The following is a 25131-nucleotide window of genomic DNA, read 5'->3' on the forward strand; positions in this document are numbered from 1 at the left end:
CGGCTACTTGCCATAGAACTCCTAACTTCTGACTAAAGGCAGATTATTGGTCTGCTGTTTGGACACCAGTCCATGGGAATGGGCCGTGATTATTTGAGGCGTTCCTGCCATGTCCCTCTGGAGGGAGGGCCGCTCAGTAATGGACATTTGATTAATAATGATCAGATCAATCCTTGGGGTCCTGGGTAAAGCAGACAACTCAAGTCTTGGAAATAAAACAGAAAGAAACATAAGACCATAAGAAATAGGGAAATGAGTAGGCTGCTTGGCTTCTTTTGCCTGCTCCACATCCACTTTCCTGCTGGAGGAACTCAGCAGGTCTGGAAGCAGCTGTGGAAGAGAAACAAAGGAAATATTTCGAGATCAGTATGACTTCTTCAGAATTGAAGGGAATGGCAAGTTGATAATTTTTATGCAATTTACAAATGGGGAGTTGATAAATTAAGTGGAACAGATGATGAGGGTGTCCAGAGCAAAAGACAAAGTGATAATGGTGGGAGAGGTTAGACATACATGCAGAATAAGTGTGAATTGTAGGAAATAGGTCAGATTTGCTGAGAGCAAACCCATGCAAACAAGTTATGCAGAATGGGAAAGATAGAAGAAAGTGGTCATAGTCTAACATTGAACTCAAGATTGAGTCCTGAAGAACTATAAAATTCCAAAGTGAAAAAGAAGTTGGTGTTCCTCCAAATTACATTGGACCTCACTGGATCATTAAGAAAGTTGAAACCTTGATGTGTCGAATTTATCAATTGCATAATCACATCATAAGATGCTGCCACCACAGGCAAAGTGAGTGGACTACAGTACAGTTGTTTTCTCCAAGGTGGAGTAAAATCTTTGAATTTTGAGACCCTATTGAGGGCATTTGCAGTAATCATGCCTTCATTGAATAAGCAATGCCAGCTTTTTCTGCCTTTTGGTTTTTATGTCAGCGACAGATCAGTTACTATCCTGAAGTGCATATTAAACGTTACAGCCTCAATCAGTCAAGAGCATTACATTGTGTATACTAATTGCCTTCTTGTCATGTCAGCTAAACATGTGACATGTGAACAAGGAATTTAGAAGTGTAATCTGAGATTCCCATTTCGTATCCACATTCTGTAGCAATACCTTCCATATCTTGCTTCAGAGCAGCCAGATTCTCAAATTGAAATTTAAGAATGTAAGGACATGAGCTGTGATGTGGAAGGAGGACTTACTTTGGGGGTTGTGTCTATTATGGTGACTTAGTGAAAGCATTTTACTCCCATTATAACATGAAAAATTTTGGTTGTGCCACACACCATTAGATATGGTTACATAACCTCTAGAGTTCCTTGTGAAAGCATGATAATGACCTCCTTCGGAAATCTCCATGCCACACTATGTGAAGGCATAACACCTGGACTTTAATGTTATGGGTGTAGGAGCTCAGGAGTTCCTTCAATAAAATTATTTTCCATACAGAACATCTATTTACAGAGCCAAATAGAAAACACAATCCTAGAGTCACAGTGCCCTTGCTGCCACTCCAAATGTAATATACACGGAGACATTAGAACTTTGTCAGCAAGAACAGTAACCTCTAGCAGCTGATGCATCTCCTCCAGAAGGAAAAGCAATAAGTGAAGATGCAGCAAGGAATAGAGGCATATGATGAGACCTTGCATCGATATGCTTCATTGTCATTTTCTTCAGTTGTCAGAAAGACAATGAAAGAGTTGATCAAGAATGTCCCATCCCATCATCGCTAAACTTTATATTCCTGAAGAATGCATTCGGAAGGACAAGGTGCCCATCCTATTTCAATGCGGTTATATTCATAGCTGCCTTGGATTTTTATGACAGAGGTTAATTTCAGGACCAACTGGCATCTTTCAATCCTCAACCCATAAATCCAACCTGAATGTCACTGATGTCATTTTCTTAAGAGCACAGCACTTCATAGCTTTTCCCCTTGACGATGAGAACGAAGAAACATTTGGTCACTGGGCTTCCCATCATCACTGGCTTCCTCCAGGTGCAGAACAGTATAGACAATATCCATTTTGGTTTGAAAGAAACTTATCACCAAGCTGCAGTGCTTGTCAACAGAAAAGGCTTCCTCTCCATTATTGTTCAAATTACATGTGACAATTCATGTCAGATTCTGAGATCTGCAGCAGATAGCTTTGGAGCTGCCATGACTCTTACATACTGGGGAACTCTCAGGTTCCTGCCTCATTTCAAGATCCTCAGACCATACAGGGATGCCTGCTGGGTGACCAGGGATCTCCAAACATGGCTCCTGGTACCTTTATGAAGACCACCTACTGATGCAGAACAAGCATACAAGGCTGCTCACACTTCTACCAGTGAAACAGGCTGCAAGGCTCCTTAAGGTGAGATTTTGATGCCTGGATTTCTCTGGAAGGACTTTTCGGTATAACTGGAAAGGGTGTGTACGTCACTGTAGCATACTATGCCCTTCAAAACCAAAATCAAAAATGGGGGAATGTCCTGAACACAAAGGAAGTGCGAGAATGATAGCGATCTTTCAAGTGTGAAGTTGAGCAGAGGATCAGGATGTTGACCAGAAGAACCATCCAAGAAGCTAATGCAAAGCATGAGAAGCCAGAGAGAACCAAATTGCAAACTGCTGCCAGGATAAGTGAGCTGAGTTTGGATAAATGTTCCCTCTAAGGAGGTGCACAGCCATTACAAGGGTCCACGCACAGAGCAATGTGCTGATGCCATTCATAGCATTGACTTTTCCAGTTTCGGAAGTTATTACCATGCATGGACTTCAGAGGACAACACAAAAGAAATTAGTGGGAATGTTTGTTTGGAATTTAGCTAATTTGAAACTATTATACGATTTGGCAAGCAATCCGCACTTAGTGCAAAATACATGAGAACCTCGTTATTTCTACATCCTTCATCTTTAGTATGATTTTAAAGTATCTACACCTAACATGACCATTAGGAAAAAAGCAGCATTGGGACCGGCCACTACTGTCACTTGGAGCTAAGTTTAGGTAGTTTTGAAGGCATCCCTCAGTATATTATATCTGAGTGTTGTGTAGTGAAGTCCCTCATGACAGCCAGCAGGTTGAGAAGAATTCTGAGGTCTCCTATTGAGTCTTGCATCATTGTTAAAACTGCAATGTTTCAGAGTGCAGCAGGCTGTTAAGTTGCTTTGAAATGCAACAGCATCCTTTGGGATAGCATTGACCTAGTAAAAGGCAGAGCTTTTCTTCGTAATATGAGAGAGAGGACATGTGACCTGTATATTGTACACCTCGAAGTCTTGAATGATTGTTCTCTTCCTTGAAAAGCTGATACATGAAAAGAAGCTGTCCCTCCAGAGATGTGTGAAATCATCACTGATTCTGTACCCTCACTTAAAGTAGGTGTAAAAATACAATGACATGCAAGCCAGGCCCTAGCACATACCCCACACGTTGTGCAGAGCTTCTATTGTCCATGGTATTGTCCACATTCAAGCGAAACCTTGGCTGCTGTCTGCAGTCAAAGGGTCCATTGTTTTGTGAGAGACAATTAATACATGACAGTTACAACTTATATCATCCTTGGGATGTCTGAAAAATTGTATTGTAGATATTTTAGTAGCGCAAGTGCAAATATATTTACAGAAGTGAAAAATTATAGTACAGTTTCACCCATGGTACCAATGTCCAATCAGTATGTCTTCTTCATCCTCCACTTCCACTCCATTTCATTGTAGTCCTGACTTCCATAGCTGGGGTGAAAGGAATCTACTATGTGGTTAGCCCTGTTGAATTGGAAGAATTATACTGTTGTTCCCTGCTACCTTTGGGCCTAAGGGCCCAGACCTGCTGAGATTATCCAACCCAGATTCAAGTTCACCCTCCTTGTACTCCTAAAGACTTTGGGATATGAACATACAAACAAGGGACAAGAGTAGGCCACTCAGCCTTTTGAGCCTGCTCTGCCATTCAATAGAATGATGACTGATCTGATTTTAACCTCATCTCTACACTCTTGCCTATCCCTGATAATCATTCACACTCTTGGTAATCAAGAATCAGTCTACCTTCTCCTTAAGAATATCTTAAGATTCTGCATCCACTGCCTTTTGAGGAAGGGAATTTCAAAGACACTTGACCTGTTGGGAGATGTTTCCTTTTCTCTGCATTAAATGCTTTACCCCTTATTTTTAAACTATGACCCTTTGTTCCTACAAGAGAAAATGCCCTTTCCATATCTACTGGATGAAGTGCCCTCAGGATCTTGTACGTTTAATTTCAGTCATTACTGACTCTTCTAAACTCCTGTAGATACAGCCTGTCTAGCTATTCCTTTGAACCAACCCACTTATTCCAAGCAGGATTACAGGCAGGTGGAGAGGTCAAGCATCTCAGGGGAAATCCAAGGAACAGCTTCTAGAATGCTTATCTGTCACTGTCTCTCCCAGTGGGCTGCCTGCTGAAAGAAAGGGCGCCTGCAATGAGATGAAGTTCCCTTGTCCTCCATTACCTTGGAATGGAGGCTGAGAACCCATGGTTAAAGCAATGGAGAATGGAGTGCAAGTCCGTGTGCATACCAAGCAGCATTAAATATTCTGCTGGTCCTTGGCATCCATAATGGTTGCCAATTCACCATGGAGACAGTTAGGTGTACACTTTGGCAGAGACAGCATTGTACAGAGAACATTGATTGACTCCTCTATCCTTTGTTAGAGGCATGCAGTAAATTGGAACAAAGTTTTCTGATGTTCCTGTAGATTGACTGTCATTATTGGCCGAGGACAAGGCCCATCTTCTGCCTGGAATGGAGCAGTTGCCTGGTCTCTGACAGTCCTCTAAGTGTCAGAGACCTGGAGTGTTTCCTTCTCAAGCAGCTGCAGATCCCTGTCAGTGATGTGCTCACCAGATTGTGTTCCCAAATCTATTGTAGAAAGAATATCTTTTTGAGTTTCTGGAGGAGCAGGTGAGCACCTTTACCAGTGCTTTCTCTGAAGGTTCACACATTTCCTCTTCTGAGCTGAAAGAGGAGCTGAGGGTCTCCAATGTTGGCCTTATTTAGAGGTTCATTGGGTGTTGCTAGTACCTGCAAAAAAAATTGGTTAATGACTGTCACCACATCACAGGCTTGGATCTCTTGTCTGGCTGTGGGTCACTTTTACCAGCAGTGAGATAAAGGGATAGCTTGAGTATGAAAGTGGATGCAAGAGTTGGAAGTTAAATATGGCATCAGAGGTGAGTAAGCCAGAAGAAATCACCAGTGGCAAACACCACTAGCCCTCCAGCCACAAGTTCCCTGAGAAGTTTACCCAACAGCTTAGTTGCATAATTCTTGGAGATTGCATGAGAAAATTTGTGCAGAACCATGAGTGACAGAGCATGATGAAATTCATTTGCCACCATATTCTAAGTCGAGAGTGTGGTGCTGGAAAAGCACAGTAGGTCAGAAAGCATCTGAGGAGCAGGAGAATTGACATTTCGGGCATAAGCCTTTCATCAGGCTTATGCCCAAAACATCGATTATCCTGCTACTCGGATGCTGCTTGACCTGCTGTGCTTTTCCAACAGCACACTCTCGACCCTGAGCTCTAGCACCTGCAGTCCTCACTTTCTCCTACCATATTCTAACTGCCTATATAAAAAAAAAATTCAGCCCCATGTACTGGAAACTGATACCTCACCCAAGCGACCAGCTTTGATGTGTGGATGTACATGAAATATAAAGTTTATACATTTTGAACCTCTTGTTATCTGACGGTTAGCTTGATGTTACAGAATTATTTTTTGTGTATTCTCTTTACTACACAGTAAAATCATTGGAAGTCAGTTTCCAAACGGATGTATTAAAGAGAAAGAAAATTTGAAATTGGCAAAATGAAAATAAAAGAAACTTGAAAGTGCTAATTGCTTGCAATTAAATATTAAAAGGGTTATTCACATGAAATTCATTCCCAATAAATTACCTTGTACCAAATATTTAGAATTTTCATTTTGAAAACAATTTGAGAGATTTATTTGCAGTCTTTGGCATTTGTACTACCTTACCTTTCAAGATCAAACTCCATCTACCTTTGGCAGATAGAGTTTTAACGTGGTTAAGTATGAGGTCATGCATTTGGGTCAAAAAAATGGGAAGGCGACCTATTATTCTTAAGGGGAGAGACTTCAGAATGTTCCACTGCCGTGGGATCAAGGTGTATTTGTTCATGAGTCGCAGAAAACTAGCAAATGGAGTGTTGGCTTTCACAGCTGAAGGAATAGAATATAAAGGTAAGAAAGTATTGTTGCAACTATGCAAGGTATTCATGAGACTCCACCTGGAGTATTGTGCACAGTTGTGGTCCCCATATTTGAGGAAAGACATAGTGGCATTGGAGGCAATTCAGAGGAGGTTCACGAGATTGATCCCAGAGATGAGGTGTTTGCTGAATGAAGAAAGATAGAACAGTTTACACCTATATTTTCTGGAATTTAGAAGAATGAGGGGAGATCATATTAAGGTATTCCAAATGTAAAAGGTATGGATAAAAAAGATGGGAGCAAATGCTTCCTTTTGTGGGGCATTCTAGGACAATGAGTGGGCGGCACGGTGGCACAGTGCTTAGCACTGCTGCCTCACAGCGCCTGTAGACCCGGGTTCAATTCCCGACTCAGGCGACTGACTGTGTGGAGTTTGCACGTTCTCCCCGTGTCTGCGTGGGTTTCCTCCGGGTGCTCCGGTTTCCTCCCACAGTCACAAAGATGTGCGGGTTAGGTGAATTGGCCAAGCTAAATTGCCCATAGTGTTAGGTAAGGGGTAAATGTAGGGGTATGGGTGGGTTGCGCTTCGGCGGGTCGGTGTAGACTTGTTGGGCCGAAGGGCCTGTTTCCACACTGTAAGTCTAATCTAATCTAAAGAGTCATTGTCTTAGGATAAAGGGTAGCAAATTTAAAACAGTTGAGGAAAAACTACTTCTTACAAAAAGTTGTGAATCTGCGGAATCCACGACCCCATAGTATGGTGGATGCAGGGACAGTGAGTAAATTTAAGGAGGAGTTAAACAGATTTTTAATTGATAATGGGTTGAAGGGATACGTAGAGAAGGCAGGAAAATGGGGGTGAGGAGCATGTCAGCCATGATTGAATGGTAGAGCAGACTCAATGGGCATAATGGCCTAATTCTGCTTCTATATCTTACAAATTTATAAAAGCAGAAAATCCTTCCAAAATAATTCACAAATCTAGAAATTAATGTTATTATATGACTGCATAACCAAATAAAGAAGTTGGTGAGAATGGACAATCAAAAAATAGACCTCAAGAAAGTATCAAGCCAAATCCTAGAAAAAGTGTTTTGGCTCCTGCACCCCAATCCTGACAAGTTGTTTTAAGAAAGTAAGCAAATTACAAACAAATCTAAATTAACATTAATTTGTGGCTAAACTTGGGTGCTTTGTACAAGAAGGGCTAAAAAAATTCTTAATTTTTTTGAAATTTTGTTGACAGGATGGTGCAGAAAAGATTCCATCATACAAGTTTTTACCTTTAATGTACCAGCTGGCTGCTCGAATGGGAACAAAGATGCCAGGAGGGCAAAGGTTTCATGAAGTGTTAAACAAGGTATTCTATTTTGAATGACTGTAACATGTTGTAATTATGTTGTAGAAAAATGTTAGATTTTTTTGTAAAGATTATTCTCTCCATCAAATGGATACATTTTTTAACAGAATCCTAAATGGTTAGATCTTCGATGAACCTGACCAGGACTGTTCTCCAGTGAGAACTTGGTATTATGGACCAGTCCAAACCCCTTCAAAATATATTAAGAAGGTCGCCGGGACCTTAATTTTTTTCTTATTTTAAAGTTAAGAGTTAGGTGTTGTGTTCCAGATCCAATTCAATTGGTTAAACTACTCGACTTTAAGCAAACACACTTTCTTTATACATTGCAATTAAAATACAGACAAAATAAACTAAATGAATAAAAATTGACTTAACTATAGCTATTGAACTGTTTAACTATAGATATATTAACCACCATTAATTAACTGTTCCAATATTATAACATTCCTGTAAGAGTGAACTCCTGACCGGAGACAAGGACTCAAGAAGCAGCAGAATTCCGACACATGGCAGTTTATTCAAGCAGTAACCAGATCATGCAGGGAGAGGCTGGAAACCATTCCCGAATCTGGCCTTGATGTGAGGGCTGAATTACTCCCTTAGTCTTTGGTTCAGATCAGAAGAGAGGTCAATGACTCTGATTTTCCCAGTGGGATACAGCACTTTTATACATTTTGAGTTATAGTAATCACATTAAACATGGTCACTGTGCCTTCCCTCCCATATTCTATGCATCCAATCCTGTGAAACAGCCAATCAATGATGGACACTCTTATGGGCAGCCCTTGATTCTATGACCTCATGCTATTTATCAGACATTATAATCACCAGGCCTTGACATCTTACAATGCATCCCATAAATTCACATTCCAAAGTTAATGATTATAGACTTGCTTATCTTGAGGGACAGCTCGAACTGTGTATTCATTGATATCCCTATCAAATTCTGTTACTCATCATATATTTCCCATTGTCTTACTCACATGAGGTACAAAATCAAGTTAGTTCTTACTAATTACTATAAAATTCATAATATTAGTTCTACTGTAAAGTTAATTATATGTAAGGTATTATGTTTACCTCTACTGTTAGCATTTTGTAGCTAATGAATTATGAGCAATTTGTTTCTTACTGGGTGTACTAGGCACCTCTTTCTTCATCCTCATTTGTATCAGGCCATGTCCCCTGTCTACTGGTCTTCTCTGCCTTTGGTTCATTTCTTCCCTTTAATGATAATGGAGCTGCTTTATTATCTGAGACTGGTTAACTTTCATATTTTTATTTGAATCTTTTTCTTTGTAAATTTTGTATTTTTGTATAGATGAGTATCTATAAATACTTTGAAATCTATCCCTGTGGTTATCTGAAGAATCTTTAACTAGAACCTATTCTTAATATTGTAAGTAGTTCAAGAAAAATAATTAATTACGGTGAAATGTTCTTATTTGTTGTTTTGCAGGTGCACTATAACTCATGCTAGTTACATACTATCTTCTGGGATGAGATTTACTGTCCCTACTCTGATTAACTCTTTTCATCTGATGAAATAGCATTTTATTCACTGATAAGACTGAAACTCGATTACTTTCACAACTTAATGAACTTACTTGATATATTTACGAGTCATAATTCTAGCCTTGTCATCTGTTATTGTGTGACCTTAATTTTTCTTTAGTGTTTGATACAAATTTTAGGCTGTCTGCTCTTAGACATTTCCCATCAAACTGTCTGCAACTGACCTTTGTAGCTGCTGTTTGTGTGGAACTCCCTATTACCTTGAAATAACTCCCTTCTCAAAGTTACTATTGTGCCAACTTATGACCTCATTTACATGCTGGATCAGGCTTTTATTTTTTTTTAACTCCTGTTAGCCATTTTGTGTCTGTCAGTTATAGGCAGCCCTAACAATCCCATAAACACATCCTTGGAAAGGCAAATTTAATAAAATCATGCAATTCTAGCTGCAGGAAGAGAACCCCAGCTTTTAGGTGTAATAGAGAGAGAAATAAGAGATTCTACATCCACCTTGAAGACACCAGCAACTGCAAAAAGTTGGTAAAACTAAAAATCCTGGCTTTCTGGGAACTTGACCCCACCAACTCAGTTTTATTGTTCCAACTTTTTTTTTAAATCCAAGGCCTCACAAACTGTTTAATTTATTGGCTTCGAGCAGCCCACTTGCTCATCACCTCGATTTCCATGTTTCTTCATTTTAAAAAAAAGGATAAAATGCATCTCTTAAAGCCATAGTATCATCACATTGGTATACTTTATTTCTTGAGGTGGTATTTTTCACTGTTGATTTATCCATTTGATCCTTTCTAAACAATGAATACCGCACAGTACACAAGATTTCAGAGTTGTCTCCTCCCTCCTACTCCTCCAGGTCAGCTTTTTAGTTTACATTATGTTTGGGGCCTTCTCTGGTCCTTTCTACATACTTATATAAATAAGGCACTATACAAGCCACTACAGTACCATCTTCGGAATGTCAACATGAAAGCTGAACCAAGAGACCTGAAGTTTCCTAGACTGACTGTATATATTTTCCAGAGAACGAAAAAATGTTTCTCTGCTGAGGTGATCTTATACAACGCATATCAATTCTTATTAAGTATTTCTGTACTTATTCTATAAAATATCATTTGTTGACATGCCAGTTGCTTACAATACTGATGTATCGTCTCTTTCCCCTCACAGCCTCAGTAGTGGCCACCTCCATTTGTTACTCTGTTTGTTGAGGGACGCACTTTTGGTCCGAGCAGCGGGATTCTTATAACTTTTCAGTCTCAGTTTCCTTTGTGGTTCCCCATAAATTAACATCATATGTCCATAATTTTCCTTCTGTTAATTATGCAGCTAATTGAAAGAACTTCATTGGATCACCCTCATCACACACTATTTATTATCTTGGCCTTATCCAATGCAAACAAGGATGACATTCTCGGGAAACCTGAAACGCTAAAGAGAGGAAAACATACAAGAAAGGAGGTGTCCCATCTGGATCAGGTTTGTTAGTAAAACATAATAAATGATCAAAACTAAATGAACACTTCGTGGCAGACTCTGAATCTGTTACTTGTGTTGGGCAAGTCTGTAGTAGTCCAACCCACTACTAATTGACCACCTGTTTCATTTGGAATCTAGGGTAGCTGTTACAGGGAGCTGGGCTTTCTGCTGTGCCCCAAGTAACCTTGTAGGGCTGTGTAAAACTAATGGCCTAAAAATAAACCAAAGAATTGTTCTGTTCTAGAAGGGTCACTGGACCTGAAAAATTCACTCTGCTTTCTCTCCACAGATACTGCCAGACTTGTTCATTTTTTATAGTTTCTGTTTTTGTTATTAACAAATGATCTTAACTGGGCAAGAATTGAAATTCAAACAAAATGTAATTTGATTTCCGTAGTTTTATTCACACCTTCAAGGTCTCAGTGTTTCATGTCATATGAATTGCTTTTCAAATGAAAGTGCTCTTATAAAAGCCAACATAGCCACATTTTGTGTGACATTTTCCCACACATAGAAGAAACTACTAGTTGATCTGCTTTCTTAACATTGGTTGATATGGTAATATTTGATACAGGCCTGGTTATCAGGATGAATGTCCCCATTTTTCTTTGAATAGTATTACTCATTTAAGTTTATTGTCTTCTCTGACAACTTATACTTGAAACAATGCAGAATTCTCTCAGTATTACACTGAAGTGACATCTTAGATCACCCTGCTCAAGTATTGAAGTGGGGCTTGATCTCAGGACTCTGACTCTGAAGGTCTGAACTGATAGGCTATGCCACCTTAGCAGGTTAAACTCCAGCAGACCTTTTGCATATTTAATTTCTGTCTGCCTGTGTCTTAGTTGACTGGACTAGAGTGAAAAAGACATATTCCAATGCAGTGAAAATCTTTAATGGGCCAACAGAAACTTGGTTTGAAATGTCTGGAGTATGCTTATGGGTTTTCAAGTTTCAGGTCTTCATATTTGCAAGGACACTGTTATTTCGTTGGTTGGGAGTTTATAATGATAAGAGGGTATAGATTTTGGCTGTCCAGAAAATTTTGATTGATCAGTTTAGTGGGTGGGCATGTTGATAGGCTTTATTTGTTGGTTGGTCCCTGGTTCTGGCAAAATGGAGCGCACAGAAGACCAGACCATGATACACATCTGACTACTAGCACATGGCAGCAATTGAGTGGTGGGATCATGTGAGCCAATAATGAAGTACCTCTGGCTGGAGAAGTTGCTTCCATAAGGGGCAGCATAATGGCTCAGTGGTTAGCACTGCTGCCTCACAGCACCAGGGACCCGGGTTCGATTCCAGCCTCATGTGACTATCTGTGTGGAGTTTGCACATTCTCCCTGTGTCTGCATGGGTTTCCTCAGGTGCTCTGGTTTCCTCCCATAGTCCAAAGATGTGTAGGTTAGGTGCATTAGTCAGAGGGAAATGGGTCTGAATGGATTACTCTTTGGAAGATCAGTGTGGACTTGTTGGGCCAAATAGCCTGTTTCTATACTGTAAGGAATCTAATCTGATTTAAGGGATTGATGGAAGGGGTGAATATGATAGTGAAACTGGTGAATTATATTTAAAAAGTGTGGATGTTACGTGATCGTTTCTAAGATATCCTTAGCTAAAAAATAGAATTTATTAAATTTGAATTAAAAGCTTTTGAACAGCTGTCAAGTGACTTAAAGTCTGTTAGTGTTGATTCTGGGTATTCACACTATATTGATTCTGTGGAGATAGATAATGTTTTATAGTATAAGAATTGGGATGTCATGTTGTGGCTGCTCAGGACATTGGTAAAGCCACTTTTAGAATAAAGCTTACAATTTTGGTCACCATTCTATAGGAAAGATGTTGTTACTTGAGAGGGTGCAGAAAAGATTTACCAGGATGTTGCCAGGTCGGGACGATTTGAGTTCGAGGGAGAAGCTGAACATACTGGGGCTGAAGGTCACCTTATAGAGGTTTATTAAACCATGTTGGGCATGGATAGGGTAAATAGCCATGGTCTTTTTCCCTGGGTAGCAGAGTCTGAAACTAGAGGGCATAGGTTTTAGATGAGAGAGGAAAGATTTAAAAAGGATCTGAGTGGTAACTTGTTCATGTAGATCATGATGCATGTATGGAACGAGCTACCAGAGGAAATGATGGTCAACATTTAAAAGACATCTGGATGGAGATTAGTATACAAAGAATTTAGAGGGATATGGGCCAAATGATGGCAAATTGGGACTAGGTCAGATTGGGATGTCTGGTCAACACAGGCAGTTCGGAGCAAAGGGTCTGTTTCTGTGTTGTATGATTCTATGACAGCAGTCTACAGCATACCTTTTAGATATTTTAGAGTCTTAATTTCATGTGAATGCCACTGCATTAATCAAGGAAGGAGTGATTAGAATGCTGTTATGAAATATGAATCCTAAAGAGTATGAAGTTTTGATTCTTTTATAACCTGTTGAAAGAATAACTAGAAATTGCATATTTAAAGAATTACTGTTGAACTAAATATAATAATTGATTTCAAATGCTTTGAGCTCTCTGCCACAAGTCTATATGTCAGATTAATTTTAAGCCTCTATTCAATTGTACTTCACTACAATGTTGCTTTAGGAAAGAATGGATGCTGCGAGCAGGATAATAAATACAATACGAAAATCTAAGGCTAAAATGGTGAAGGATATTGAGAAATTATGTGACGCCTTAATCACTCTTGCAAACATGGATGCCAGTAATTGGAAGACAGAAAGAAGTAAGTATTCAATGAGTAAAAATGATACATTGTTTAATAACCCTTCTTTCAAACTTGGCCAACAAGAATAACTAAAAGCCAACACCAAAAGATAAGGGCAGGTATTAGTGATTTTATGGGTATCCATAAGATTATTGGTGATTCTTGAAATGATTTTGTCTTTTTTCATCTTCAGGCTTTTTATGCTTGTCTTCTATTGTCTCTCTCCTGATCAGTTGTTCCGTATAAAAGATGGATGAGCTGTTCTGATCTTATTACCACAAGAGAGAACGTGTAATCCCAACAGGTGCTCTTAACTGGAAAAGGGCATTTGTAATACTATTTCAGATTTCTTGTGTTTTAGTGTTTGTCAAAGTATGAAGGGAGTTTGAAAGTACAAAAGACACTTAAATAACCATCTCCTTAAAACATTCTGATACTTGGTATAGTCACTCAAACTAATAGAAGATAGTAAAACAAAATTTAAAGCTTCACTTTGCCGTTGAGTAAATTATTGGTAGCTTTTGCAAAGACCAGCATAGTGTTTTCTGTGTTACCTACTTTCCTACATTCCTATTGTTTCTGAACTATTGACTTTCAGATGTTGAATCACTTCAGTATAATCATGCCCTTTTTGATTTATTTTGTGCTTTCAAATTACAGAAGCTATTGAAATCCCTTCAACACAACCTATCACTAAATTAAAAGATCTCGATGAAGTTGTTATTCCCACCGTGGACCTCAAGGTAAGCCAGAGATATATCGAATTAGGGATAAGTCTGGTCAATGTTCCCTGCTGCACAACAGCCTCAAAGTCCGAAACTAGCCTTTAAGTCAACTGACTTAAATGACAACCTCTGGACAACCACACAAAAGGTTTAAAAGGGGTGATAGAGAATGAATCACCCACACCACAACAAAATAAGAGAGAACTTTGGTTCTGGCCCATAACTTATCGAGCTGTAGTCCATATGAGTGCTTCTCGCAACATCACAGTAAGTATTATTAGAACCAAGATTTATTTTAACATTTCAAGTTGTTGTATTAAATCATTAACTATTATTGTTAGGTTTTGCAGTGGCCTGACTGTATAATTAGGAGTGCAGATTTATTTTCTCCTTCCTCTATTCCTTTATTTTGTCAATACTAGTAACTGTTACTGGTTTTTAACTGTACTCAGCTTTGACGTTCAAATCAAAATTGAATTGAACATGGGTCGAAAATTAGGTGTGTTTTTGGGAAAGGGCTACCAATTCAAATGATCGCTTAGTGAGGGGGGTCAGCAGAAGACAAAATCTTGTCTTCATTTTTTCATGCATTTCAGTTCATTAGGTTAACAGCTAATTATCTGCCAACTTTAACTTGCAAGCCCAGTGAAGATAGTAGTTTTATCTCTCTTGCTTTAATATTTCCCTCTCAAACTTCACCAAGGATGCACAGCTGCCTCCCAAAAAAAAGTTAAGGCACGCATTTCATCGTGCTAGAAAATATGGGTGTATGCTCACTCCTCAGCATTTGAACTTGCATTCCATCATGATGCACCACCCTGCGCTTCATGTTAACCTTTCCTTTTACTTAAGATGTTAGACCTATGATTTTAAGGAATAAAATAATGAAGCCTTCTCCCAAAGTATGTGTGCATTATATAACGTATTTAAATATTTTGCAGTTAAGTAAAGGAATCTTGTCTGCATCAGATGAGTTTTCCTTGACTTGGTAGCACATTATGGCAGCAGAAAGCTGTTCACGATGTCTTTCAGTTTGAGTACAAGTGTCCACTGACGACTCCCTGGTCATATGGGCGAGTGTTTGAATTTCAGAGCAACCTATCTCTTTGCATTATTTATTTGGGTTCAGGTTTCAACAGCTCTTTCTCAGCCAATCTGATAAAGCCAGAGCTCCTTTGGTCAAATCTTCATTATGAATATTTTGTAGTTTTGTAGAAAGATCATGGTGATTACAGGTTTATTTTATTTTCAAGCAGGCTTAGTAACCTTTTCCAATATGGCCATATGGAAGAGAGCTTAAAACAGTGATGCAAGTATTTTATGGGAAAATCACGAATTGTTTTTTCATACACAAGACAATGCTAATATATTTGTGTGAATTTTCAGCGTTAAGTTAAAAATTACTCGAACTTTCTTGTGTATTTTCAGGTTGATCCATCTGGAAAATATGAAAATATGATTACTGTGAAATCATTCAAATCTCAGTTCCGCTTAGCAGGTGGAGTGAATCTTCCAAAAATTATTGATTGCGTAGGGTCAGATGGGAAAGAGAGAAGGCAACTTGTCAAGGTAATTTATAACAGAGGTAGACAAGAGGTCATCTTTGTCTGATTTAGAACTGTTGGAAAACTTCAATGTACAAAAGTAAATTGACGTAAACAATAGATGGAGAGAAACTCCCCCATGATAGGTGGGAGTATCAGGAGTGGATTAAACTGGTATATGTGAAATCTATCCACAAATCAATACGAAGGCACCTACTTCTAATTTAACTGTGGCCAGTTTGGGATTGACTGAGTAATTTCTGACAGGTCAGTAATTAAGTATCTAAAATAAATGCTTCATTTGGGATCCATTTACATTAGCTGCTGCAGACTTGCTTCCCGAGGCTTTGGAGACTGTTGCATCCTCTTAAAACCATTATAATGATCATCACAACCTGCTATCCAAAAATAGACAACCTTGTTCTGGATGCTAACTGCAATCTTCCATTTAAGTGCTGCTCATTACAGCAATCCCTCTTCAGAAAAGTTTGCAGACTGATAGTTTACAAACTAAAAGGATTTCATTAGTTAAAATGCTGAACACTAGTATCAAAGTGATACAAGATATGGTAGCTGCTATTCCATGGGGAGCAAGCTACAAAAACGTTTTGAACAAAAATGTGTTTTAGCAATGTGATGATTGGTAGGAGGCCATTCCCTTGCAAGAGATGAGGTGAATGACAGTATGGGTTGAATTTTTCTTTCCCTAAAAGTGGTGGGAAGGGCACATAATCAGATTGGTTTGATATTTCCTATGTTCATACCTCTTCCCAACTCATTGATTTAAGTTCTGGACAGGAAGCTCTGTGATCAACCATGGAGGGCCACCACCATTTAAACCCTTTAAGGACCCTCTGCCTCCAGCAACAATTTTCATGTCCAAGATGGTAATGGCCTCTCATTGGCTAGCATCTCCTGGTAAGGCAGGATCTTCGTGTTGACGTTCTAATAGGTGAATCTTAGCTTGATCTGGCAAGCTTTCTTGCTCATGCAGGATGGTTAGTCACTCCTGAACATCTAAGCCATGGTACAGACAGCACTAAAACCAGTCCAGGCCATGCTATACTTCTGTATCTCCCTATAATATCAACATCAGTAATCTAGACTGATTGTTCTTAAAGGAACCCTGCCTAAATTTATTGCTTTCCTCTAGAACTCCGAATGTCAGTTTTAGCACTATTTCTATTGTTCCAGTTTGATTCCTGATTGATGCTGAATTTTAATTTGTATTAGCCTTACATTTCCCATTCCCTAATCTTCTACAGTCATACCATTCAGCTGAGCTCTCCGTTCCTAAAATTCTGAACTGATGCAGATATCTGACCTATTGCACCTTCAGGTACCCAAGCCTCTCACCAAAATAAAGTTCCATCTTTGCTTTGTCTGGAATTGTCTCCCACAACCCTCCAGCTCCTTCTCCTTTTAAGACCTCCATAAAGTCCATCTCTGAACAAGTCTTTGGTTGCCGTTCTAATATCTTTTACTTTGTCTAGGCATCCATTTTCTATTGCATCTCTATAAACAATGTCATGGAATGACTTTCCACATTAAAGATGCTATATATATGTAACATGTTCTATCAGTTGATGAGGTGTAACTTGCTCTGAACCCAAGTCACTTGTACCCTTTTCTGTCTAGGGACGTGATGATCTGCGACAGGACGCTGTAATGCAGCAGGTTTTTCAGATGTGTAATGCACTTCTACAAAAGAATGCAGATACCAGGAAGAGGAAACTGACTATCCGCACATATAAGGTAAATTATAATAGGACACATTACAACAGACAGCACATAAGATGATAAATAACGGTGATTACACCTTAATCATTTTTCCTAAATCTCTCCCATGATTCGACATCTTTTTCTTATTTCTCCAAAAATCTTTGAAACATTTTCTGCATATAATTCCAGTTATTGTTGCTTTCACTTCTAATGTCCATCCTTTGCCCATCAAGTCAAACCCTTTCCCTTCAGCTCCTGAGCTTTTATTTCTCATTCTATTCCATATCCTCAATGCCGTCTGTAAGATCACATTGTTGATCAAAGCTACCTCCAGCTTCCTTAATTCTATTCCCAATAAAATGCTTCACTTCACCTGATGAAGGAGCAGCGCTCTGAAAGCTTGTGATTTCAAATGAACCTCATGATTTGGAGATGCTGGTGTTAGTCTGGGATGTACAAAGTTAAAAATCACACAACATCAGGTAATAGACCAACAGGTTTAATTGGAAGCACTAGCTTTCAGAGCACTGCTCCTTCATCAGATGCTTCCAATTAAACCTGTTGGACTATAACCTGGAGTTGTGTGATTTTTAATTCAAATAAACCTGTTGGACTATAACTTGATGCATGTGATTTCTGACTTTGTCCAACCCAGTCCAACACTGGCACCACCACATCAATAAAATGCGAACATCTCAACTTTCCTTCTTGATCCTTGTGGGTGTTATTGAAAACGATTCTCCTTACTCCAGTGAACTCCCATTTTCTTTCAAAATTGCACTAATACCGTCCTGTTCAAAATAAATCATATCCTCAACAGTTAACCTCTCTGTCTCTTGTTCTGTGCTTCTCTCCTGCAACTCTTAAATCCATCTATTAAAGATGGCTGCCCTTTTGTAGCACATGAAACAGTTCCAACAAATGTCACAAACGGCATCTCTTGTGGCTGGTTCTAATGTATTATCTTCTCCCAACTACTCCCATGCCTTTCTTGCAGTCAACCACGCCCTTTGCCTCTGAGGTTTCACTTCTGTATCCCAACTGGATGGGATTGCCCTTACTGGTTCCACCCATACCTATGCAATCACAGCCAGAGCATCTCTGGTAATACTTTCTTTTCTCCATTGTCTTTCATTCCTTATTCTCAATCATCTATATTGATTTCATTTCTACAATTCCATAAATTTAACATCTTCGTTACATTTAAATGTCTTCCAACACATTCTTTGTAATTTTTCTATGTAGGCCACTCGAGCAGTTTTTCCTCCTCATTTTGCTCTGTAGTTCGTAGTAATGGCATCAGGTAATTGGAGTTGAAAATGTGTTGCTGGTTAAAGCACAGCAGGTTAGGCAGCATCCAAGGAATAGGAAATTCGACGTTTCGGGCATAAGCCCTTCATCAGGAATGAGGAGAGTGTGCCAAGCAGGCTAAGATAAAAGGTAGGGAGCCTCCCTACCTTTTATCTTAGCCTGCTTGGCACACTCTCCTCATTCCTGATGAAGGGCTTATGCCCGAAACGTCGAATTTCCTATTCTTTGGATGCTGCCTAACCTGCTGTGCTTTAACCAGCAACACATTTTCAACTGTGATCTCCAGCATCTGCAGACCTCATCTTTTACCCATCAGGCAATTGAATCTCACACTAATTCCTTCCCTAAATAACTCCAGCTGTTCAGCTCCCTACTGTCTTCAATCTCCTCAATTTAACCCACCATTTTGGCTAGGCTTTTTATTGTCCTCTTAATCTCAGAATTACAGGAGTGATACGGCACAGGAAGAGCCCACTTGGTATCTTGTATGTGCGCTGGCTGTCCAATAAGTATTATGACAGTACTATTCTCCTGCCATTCCCCGTACCCTCACACATTGTCTCTATTTAAATAATCATCAATCGCTCTTGAATGCTTCAACTGATCTGCCTCCTCTTCAGTTCCAGGCAGTACATGCCAGACCTAAACCCACTGTGTGAATAAGAACTTTTTTGCTCACTTTTTGCTACTTTTGCAAATCACTTTAAATCTGTGACTCATTCTTGATTCTGTAGCGAGCATAAACAGTTTTTCCCTATCCACTTGATGCAGTCCCTTAATAATTTTGCAAACTTCTGTCTTCGCCTTCCTCTCCCAAGGAAAACAGTCAAACCTTTCCAGTCTATCCTCATATTTGAAATTTCTCATCTCTGGACCCACTCCTGGAAATCCCTTTTGCATTCTCTCCAGGACGTAAATCATTCCTTTACTGTAATTTGATGGCTGAGGCATAAGGAAGTATTAAAGGCGCTGTGTAAATGGAAGTGATCGTTGAGATTGCCATTAAATAGAGACAATGTGCGAGGGTATGGGGAAAGGCAGGAGAATGGTACTGTCATAATACTTATTGGACAGCCAGTCCAGATACAAGATATCAAGTGGGCTCTTTCTGTGCCGTAACACTCCAGTCTGATAAAAGCAGATCTATGTTTTATTGCTCATTCTTCCCCATGATAATTTCCACAAAGTAAAATGTGTGCAATGTAGAAGAATATAGACTTGAAACAATGCTAAACTAGCCTGTTGATGCAATATTGGAATCCCTAACCAGAAGACTTCCATTTGACATCTTCTCTGGAGCCTATTCTTGATCAACTATTTTTCCCAACACCCATCTTGTGGAGAAAGGAAGGATCAAGCTGTCCAGCAAAAATGGAGCTGTTGGATTGGTGATTATAAAGGATTTGTGATTGTAGAGGTACCATTGGAGCTACCTTCCCCATGATAACCATCTCTACTAGCGAGGCAAGGAACAGGGAGCGGTCGCAGCTGGTGTAGGAGGGAGATATGTAGATAAGTGGAATGCCTTCTGGGGAAGGTGGGACCTGTACATGAAGGATGGGTTGCACCTGAACTGGAAGGGAACCAATGTCCTGGGTAGAAGGTTTGCTCGAGTGGTTCGGGAGGATTTAAACTAGTATCGCAGGGGGCTAGGAATCTGAGCTATATACCGGTGGTGAGAGTTGATGGAGATGAGGCAATAGCAAGAGGTAGCGCAGCCAGTGGGAAGGAATTTCCTGGGAAAGGACCAAGGGATTGGTTAAAGTGTGTTTGCTTTAATGCAAGGAATATCAGGAATAAAAATGATGAGCTTAGAGCATGGATCAGTACCTGGTGCTATGATGTTGTGGCCTTAACAGAGACTTGGGTTTCTCAGAGGCAGGAATGGTTGCTGGATGTTCCAGGGTTTAGAACATTTAAAAAGAATAGGGGAGGGGGGGGGAAGAGGAGGGGGTGTAACACTGCTAATCAGAGAGGGTATTACAGCTACAGAAGTTACCATTGTCGAGGAGGGTCTGCCTACTGAGTCAGTATGGGTGGAAATTAGGAGCAGTAGGGGAGCAGTCACCTCATTAAGGGTTTACTACAGGCCCCCCAATAGCAGCAGGGAGATTGAAGAAAGCATAGGTCGGCAGATTTTGGAAAAGTGTGAATGTAGTAGGATTGTTGTAATGGGTGACTTTAATTTCCCAATATTGATTGGAACCTCCTTTGAGCAGATGGTTTGGAAGGAGCTGTTTTGTAAGGTGTGTTCAGGAGGGTTTCCTAACTCAGTACGTTGACAGGCCGACAAGGGGAGAGGCCATTTTGGATTTGGTCCTCGGCAATGAGCCGGGGCAGGTGTCAGATCTTGCGGTGGGAGAGATTTTGGTAATAGTGACCACAACTGCCTCACATTCTACATAGCTATGGAGAAGGAGAGAAGCAGGCACAATGGGAGGATATCTAATTGGAGAAAAGGAAACTATAATGCTATCAGATGTGAGTTGGGAAGCATGGACTGGGAGCAATTGTTTCATGGAAAGGGCACTATAGACATGTGGAGACTGTTTAAGGAACAGTTGTTGCGAGTGATGCATAAATATATTCCTCTGAGACAGGCAAGAAGGGGTAAGATAAAGGAACCTTGGATGACGAGAGCAGAGGAGCTTCTTGTCAAAAGAAAGAAGGCAGCTTAAGTAAGGTGGAGGAAGCAAGGGTCTTGCTCAGCTCAAGAGGATTACAGGCAGGCAAGGAAGGAGCTCAAAAATGGTCTGAGGAGAGCCGGGGGGGGGCACGAAAAAGGCTTGGCAGGAAGGATTAGGGAGAATCCAAAGGCATTTTACACGTTTGTGAGGAATAAGAGAATGATCAAAGAAAGAGTAGGGCCGATCAGGGATAGCATAGGGAACTTGTGTATAGAGTCTGAGGAGGTAGGGGAAGCCCGAAATGAGTTTTTTGCTTCTGTCTTTACTAATGAAAAGGACCTTGTAGTGAATGAAACCATTGAGGAGCAGGTAAGCATGCTGGAACAGATAGAGATTGAGGAAACTGATGTGCTGAAAATTTTGACAAACATTACGATTGACAAGTCGCCAGGGCCAGACCAGATTTGTCTTCGGCTGCTTTGGGAAGCCAGAAATGTGATTGCTTCGCCGCTTGCGAAGATCTTTGCATCCTCGCTCTCCAGCAGAGTCATACCTGAGGACTGGAGGGAGGCAAATGTAATTCCTCTCTTCAAGAAAGGAAATAGGGAAATCCCCGGCAATTACAGACCAGTCAGTCTCACGTCTGTTGTCTGCAAGGTGTTAGAAAGGATTCTGAGGGATAGAATTTATGACCATCTGGAAGAGCACAGCTTGATTAAATGCAGTCAGCACGGCTTTGTGAGGGGCAGGTCATGCCTCACAAATCTTATTGAGTTCTTTGAGGATGTTACTAGACAAGTTGATGAGGGTCGAGTGATGGATGTGTTGTATATGGACTTCAGCAAGACATTTGATAAGGTTCCCCATGGTGGGCTCGTTCAGAAGGTCAGGAGGAATGGGATGCAGGGAAATTTAGCTGTCTGGATACAGAATTGGCTGGTCGACAGAAGACAGCGAGTGGTAGTGGAAGGAAAGTACTCTGCCTGGAAGTCGGTGGTGAGTGGCGTTCCACAGGGCTCTGTTCTTGGGACTCTACTCTTTGTAATTTTTATTAATGACTTGGATGAGGAGATTGAAGGATGGGTTAGCAAGTTTGCAGACAACACAAAGGTTGGAGGTGTCGTTGACAGTATAGAGGACTGTTGTAGGCTGCAGCGTGACATTGACAGGATGCAGAGATGGGCTGAGAGGTGGCAGATGGAGGTCAACCTGGATAAATGCGAAGTGATGCATTTTGGAAGGTTGTACTTGAAAGTTGAGTACAGGATTAAAGACAGGATTCTTGGCAGTGTGGAGGAACAGCAGGATCTTGGTGTGCAGGTACATAGATCCCTTAAAATGGCCACCCAAGTGGACAGGGTTGTTAAAAAAGCAAATGGTGTTTAGGCTTTCATTAACAGGGGGATTGAGTTTAAGAGCCGTGAGATCTTGTTGCAGCTCTATAAAACTTTGGTTAGACTGCACTTGGAATACTGTGTCCAGTTCTGGTCGCCCTATAATAGGAAAGATGTGGAAGCTTTGGAGTGGGTTCAGAGGAGGTTTATCAGGATGCTGCCTGGAATGGAGGGCTTATCTTACGAAGAGAGGTTGACTGAGCTCGGACTTTTTTCCATAAGACCTAAGACATAGGAGTGGAAGTAAGGCCATTCGGCCCATCGAGTCCCTTCCGCCATTCAGTCATGGCTGATGGGCATTTCAACTCCACTTACCAGCATTCTCCCCGTAGCCCTTAATTTCTCATGACATCAAGAATCTATCAATCTCTGCCTTGAAGACATTTAGCGTCCCGGCCTCCACTGCACCCTGTGGCAATGAATTCCACAGGCCCACCACTCTCTGGCTGAAGAAACGTCTCCACATTTCTGTTCTGAATTGACCCCCTCTAATTCTAAGGTTGTGTCCACGGGTCCTAGACTCCTCGCCTAACGGAAACAATTTCCTAGCGTCCACCCTTTCCAAGCCATGTATTATCTTGTAAGTTTCTATTAAGTCTCCCCTTAATCTTCTAAACTCCAATGAATACAATCCCAGGATCCTCAGCCATTCCTCGTATGTTAGACCAACCATTCCAGGGATCATCCATGTGAATCTCGCTGGACACGTTCCAGTGCCAGTATGTCCTTCCTGAGGTGTGGGGACCAAAACTGGACACAGTACTCCAAATGGGGCCTAACCAGAGCTTTATAAAGTCTCAGTAGCACAACGGTGCTTTTATATTCCAAGCCTCTTGAGATAAATAACATTGGAAAAAAGAAGGAAGACAGGGGACCTAATTGAGGTGTACAAGATAATGAGAGGCATAGATAGAGTTGATAGCCAGAGACTTTTTTCCCAGAGGCAGGAATTGTTAACATGAGGAGTCATAGTTTTAAGCTGTTTGGCAGAAAGTATAGAGGGGATGTCAGAGGCGGGTTCTTTACGCAAAGAATTGTGGGAGCATGGAATTCATTGCCAGCAGCAATTGTGGAAGCGAGGTCATTGGGGATATTTTAGAGACTGCTGGACATGCATATGATCACAGAAATTTGAGGGTTCATACATTAGGTTTACCTTACATGAGGATCAATGGTCGGCACATCGTGGGCTGAAGGGCCTGTTCTGTGCTATACTGTTCTATGCTCTACTAAAAGTCAATTAAAACAGGATGGAATGTATTGAATTTACATGTCCTCCACAATTACTAAATTGCTTTTAAATTCAGTGGTGCTCCCTATAATACGCATTATAATATGCTAGGCTGAGATATGAAAATCAAATGCTTACACCATTTAATTTGATTTTTTTTTCTTATTTTTGCATTGATATTGCAAATGTATAGTGTGTCAGTGAGTTTTATACTGGAATGTTTTATCTTGATTCTTGAACAGGTCATTCCTCTTTCTCAACGAAGTGGTATTCTGGAGTGGTGTACAGGAACTGTACCGATTGGGGAATATCTGGTTAATTCCAGTGAAGGAGCCCATAAAAGGTATCGACCCAAAGATTGGAGCAGCCTAGACTGCAGAAAACGAATGTCGGTGAGTCACAACACATTGATGATTCATAAATGAAAACCCTTAAGAATAAAAGGCTGGATTTTCCAATGGTCAGACAGTCGTTATTCCAGCATAGATAGGACTTACAGTCAGTTGCAGAGGATTCTAAAGGAATTACCTGGGAAATGAAAGATTGCGCTGGGCAATGTTCCTATGCCCTCAACAAGTTTCCACTAAAATCGGGGAATATGGTGGCGCTATTAAACATGTAGTCTAACTCCTAAGTAACTATTCAACTAACCTCACATTTGCCTCCTTTCTTAGGCCCCTTACACTCTCAGATTCTTATATGATACACCTGGGACCAAGTATTCCCTGCCTCACTTCTCACCCCTATCCCTCTGGACTGAACAACCACCCCCTATCTCCAGCCCTGGACCAGACGCCATACAAGCACATATCCCTTTCCCCAGTCCAAACCTGACTCTCCTACTTCCATTGCTCTAGACCAATATCCCAATAGCCAGTCTGGACCTGACCAATCCATCCCTCCCTGCACTTCATCCCCTGGGAGCTGATCAGAATCTTCTATCAGAAATGCAGAGCATCACCTATCATAAGAAAGGACAGAGTGTAATCTGTGAGATTGCCACTCTTTGAGAAATCTGATCCAGCATTGTCTTGCTGTTTTATATAATTGCTTGTGTTATATTCAGGCATGAGTCCATCTTAAATGGGTTTAAGTATTTAATATAAAACTAAAGTGGCTATATCTTTGATGCTGAACCAAATGTACCTTTTATAGTATTATATAGTATTATTGGAAATTCCCCATTTCTTAAACATCTGTTTTTCTATATCAGCAAGATCTCAAGAAGTTGAAAATAAGTTAGTCTAATCCATCAATACAGC

The 25131-nt window shown here is 40.4% G+C and overlaps 1 protein-coding gene across 1 annotated transcript in view; it reads left to right on the top strand.

Annotated features, from left to right (window-relative positions):
- The window catches only part of atm (ATM serine/threonine kinase), a 165897-nt gene that overhangs the window by 127583 nt on the left and 13183 nt on the right, over window positions 1–25131 (top strand). The window contains exons 51-57 of the mRNA XM_060826966.1: window positions 7462–7575; window positions 10438–10587; window positions 13195–13333; window positions 13976–14058; window positions 15469–15609; window positions 17223–17339; window positions 24112–24261. Coding sequence (XP_060682949.1) covers window positions 7462–7575; window positions 10438–10587; window positions 13195–13333; window positions 13976–14058; window positions 15469–15609; window positions 17223–17339; window positions 24112–24261 — 894 coding nt within the window. The remainder of the gene's footprint in view (window positions 1–7461; window positions 7576–10437; window positions 10588–13194; window positions 13334–13975; window positions 14059–15468; window positions 15610–17222; window positions 17340–24111; window positions 24262–25131) is intronic.

Source organism: Hemiscyllium ocellatum, chromosome 6 (assembly GCF_020745735.1).
Source record: "Hemiscyllium ocellatum isolate sHemOce1 chromosome 6, sHemOce1.pat.X.cur, whole genome shotgun sequence".
Lineage (NCBI taxonomy): Eukaryota > Metazoa > Chordata > Chondrichthyes > Orectolobiformes > Hemiscylliidae > Hemiscyllium > Hemiscyllium ocellatum.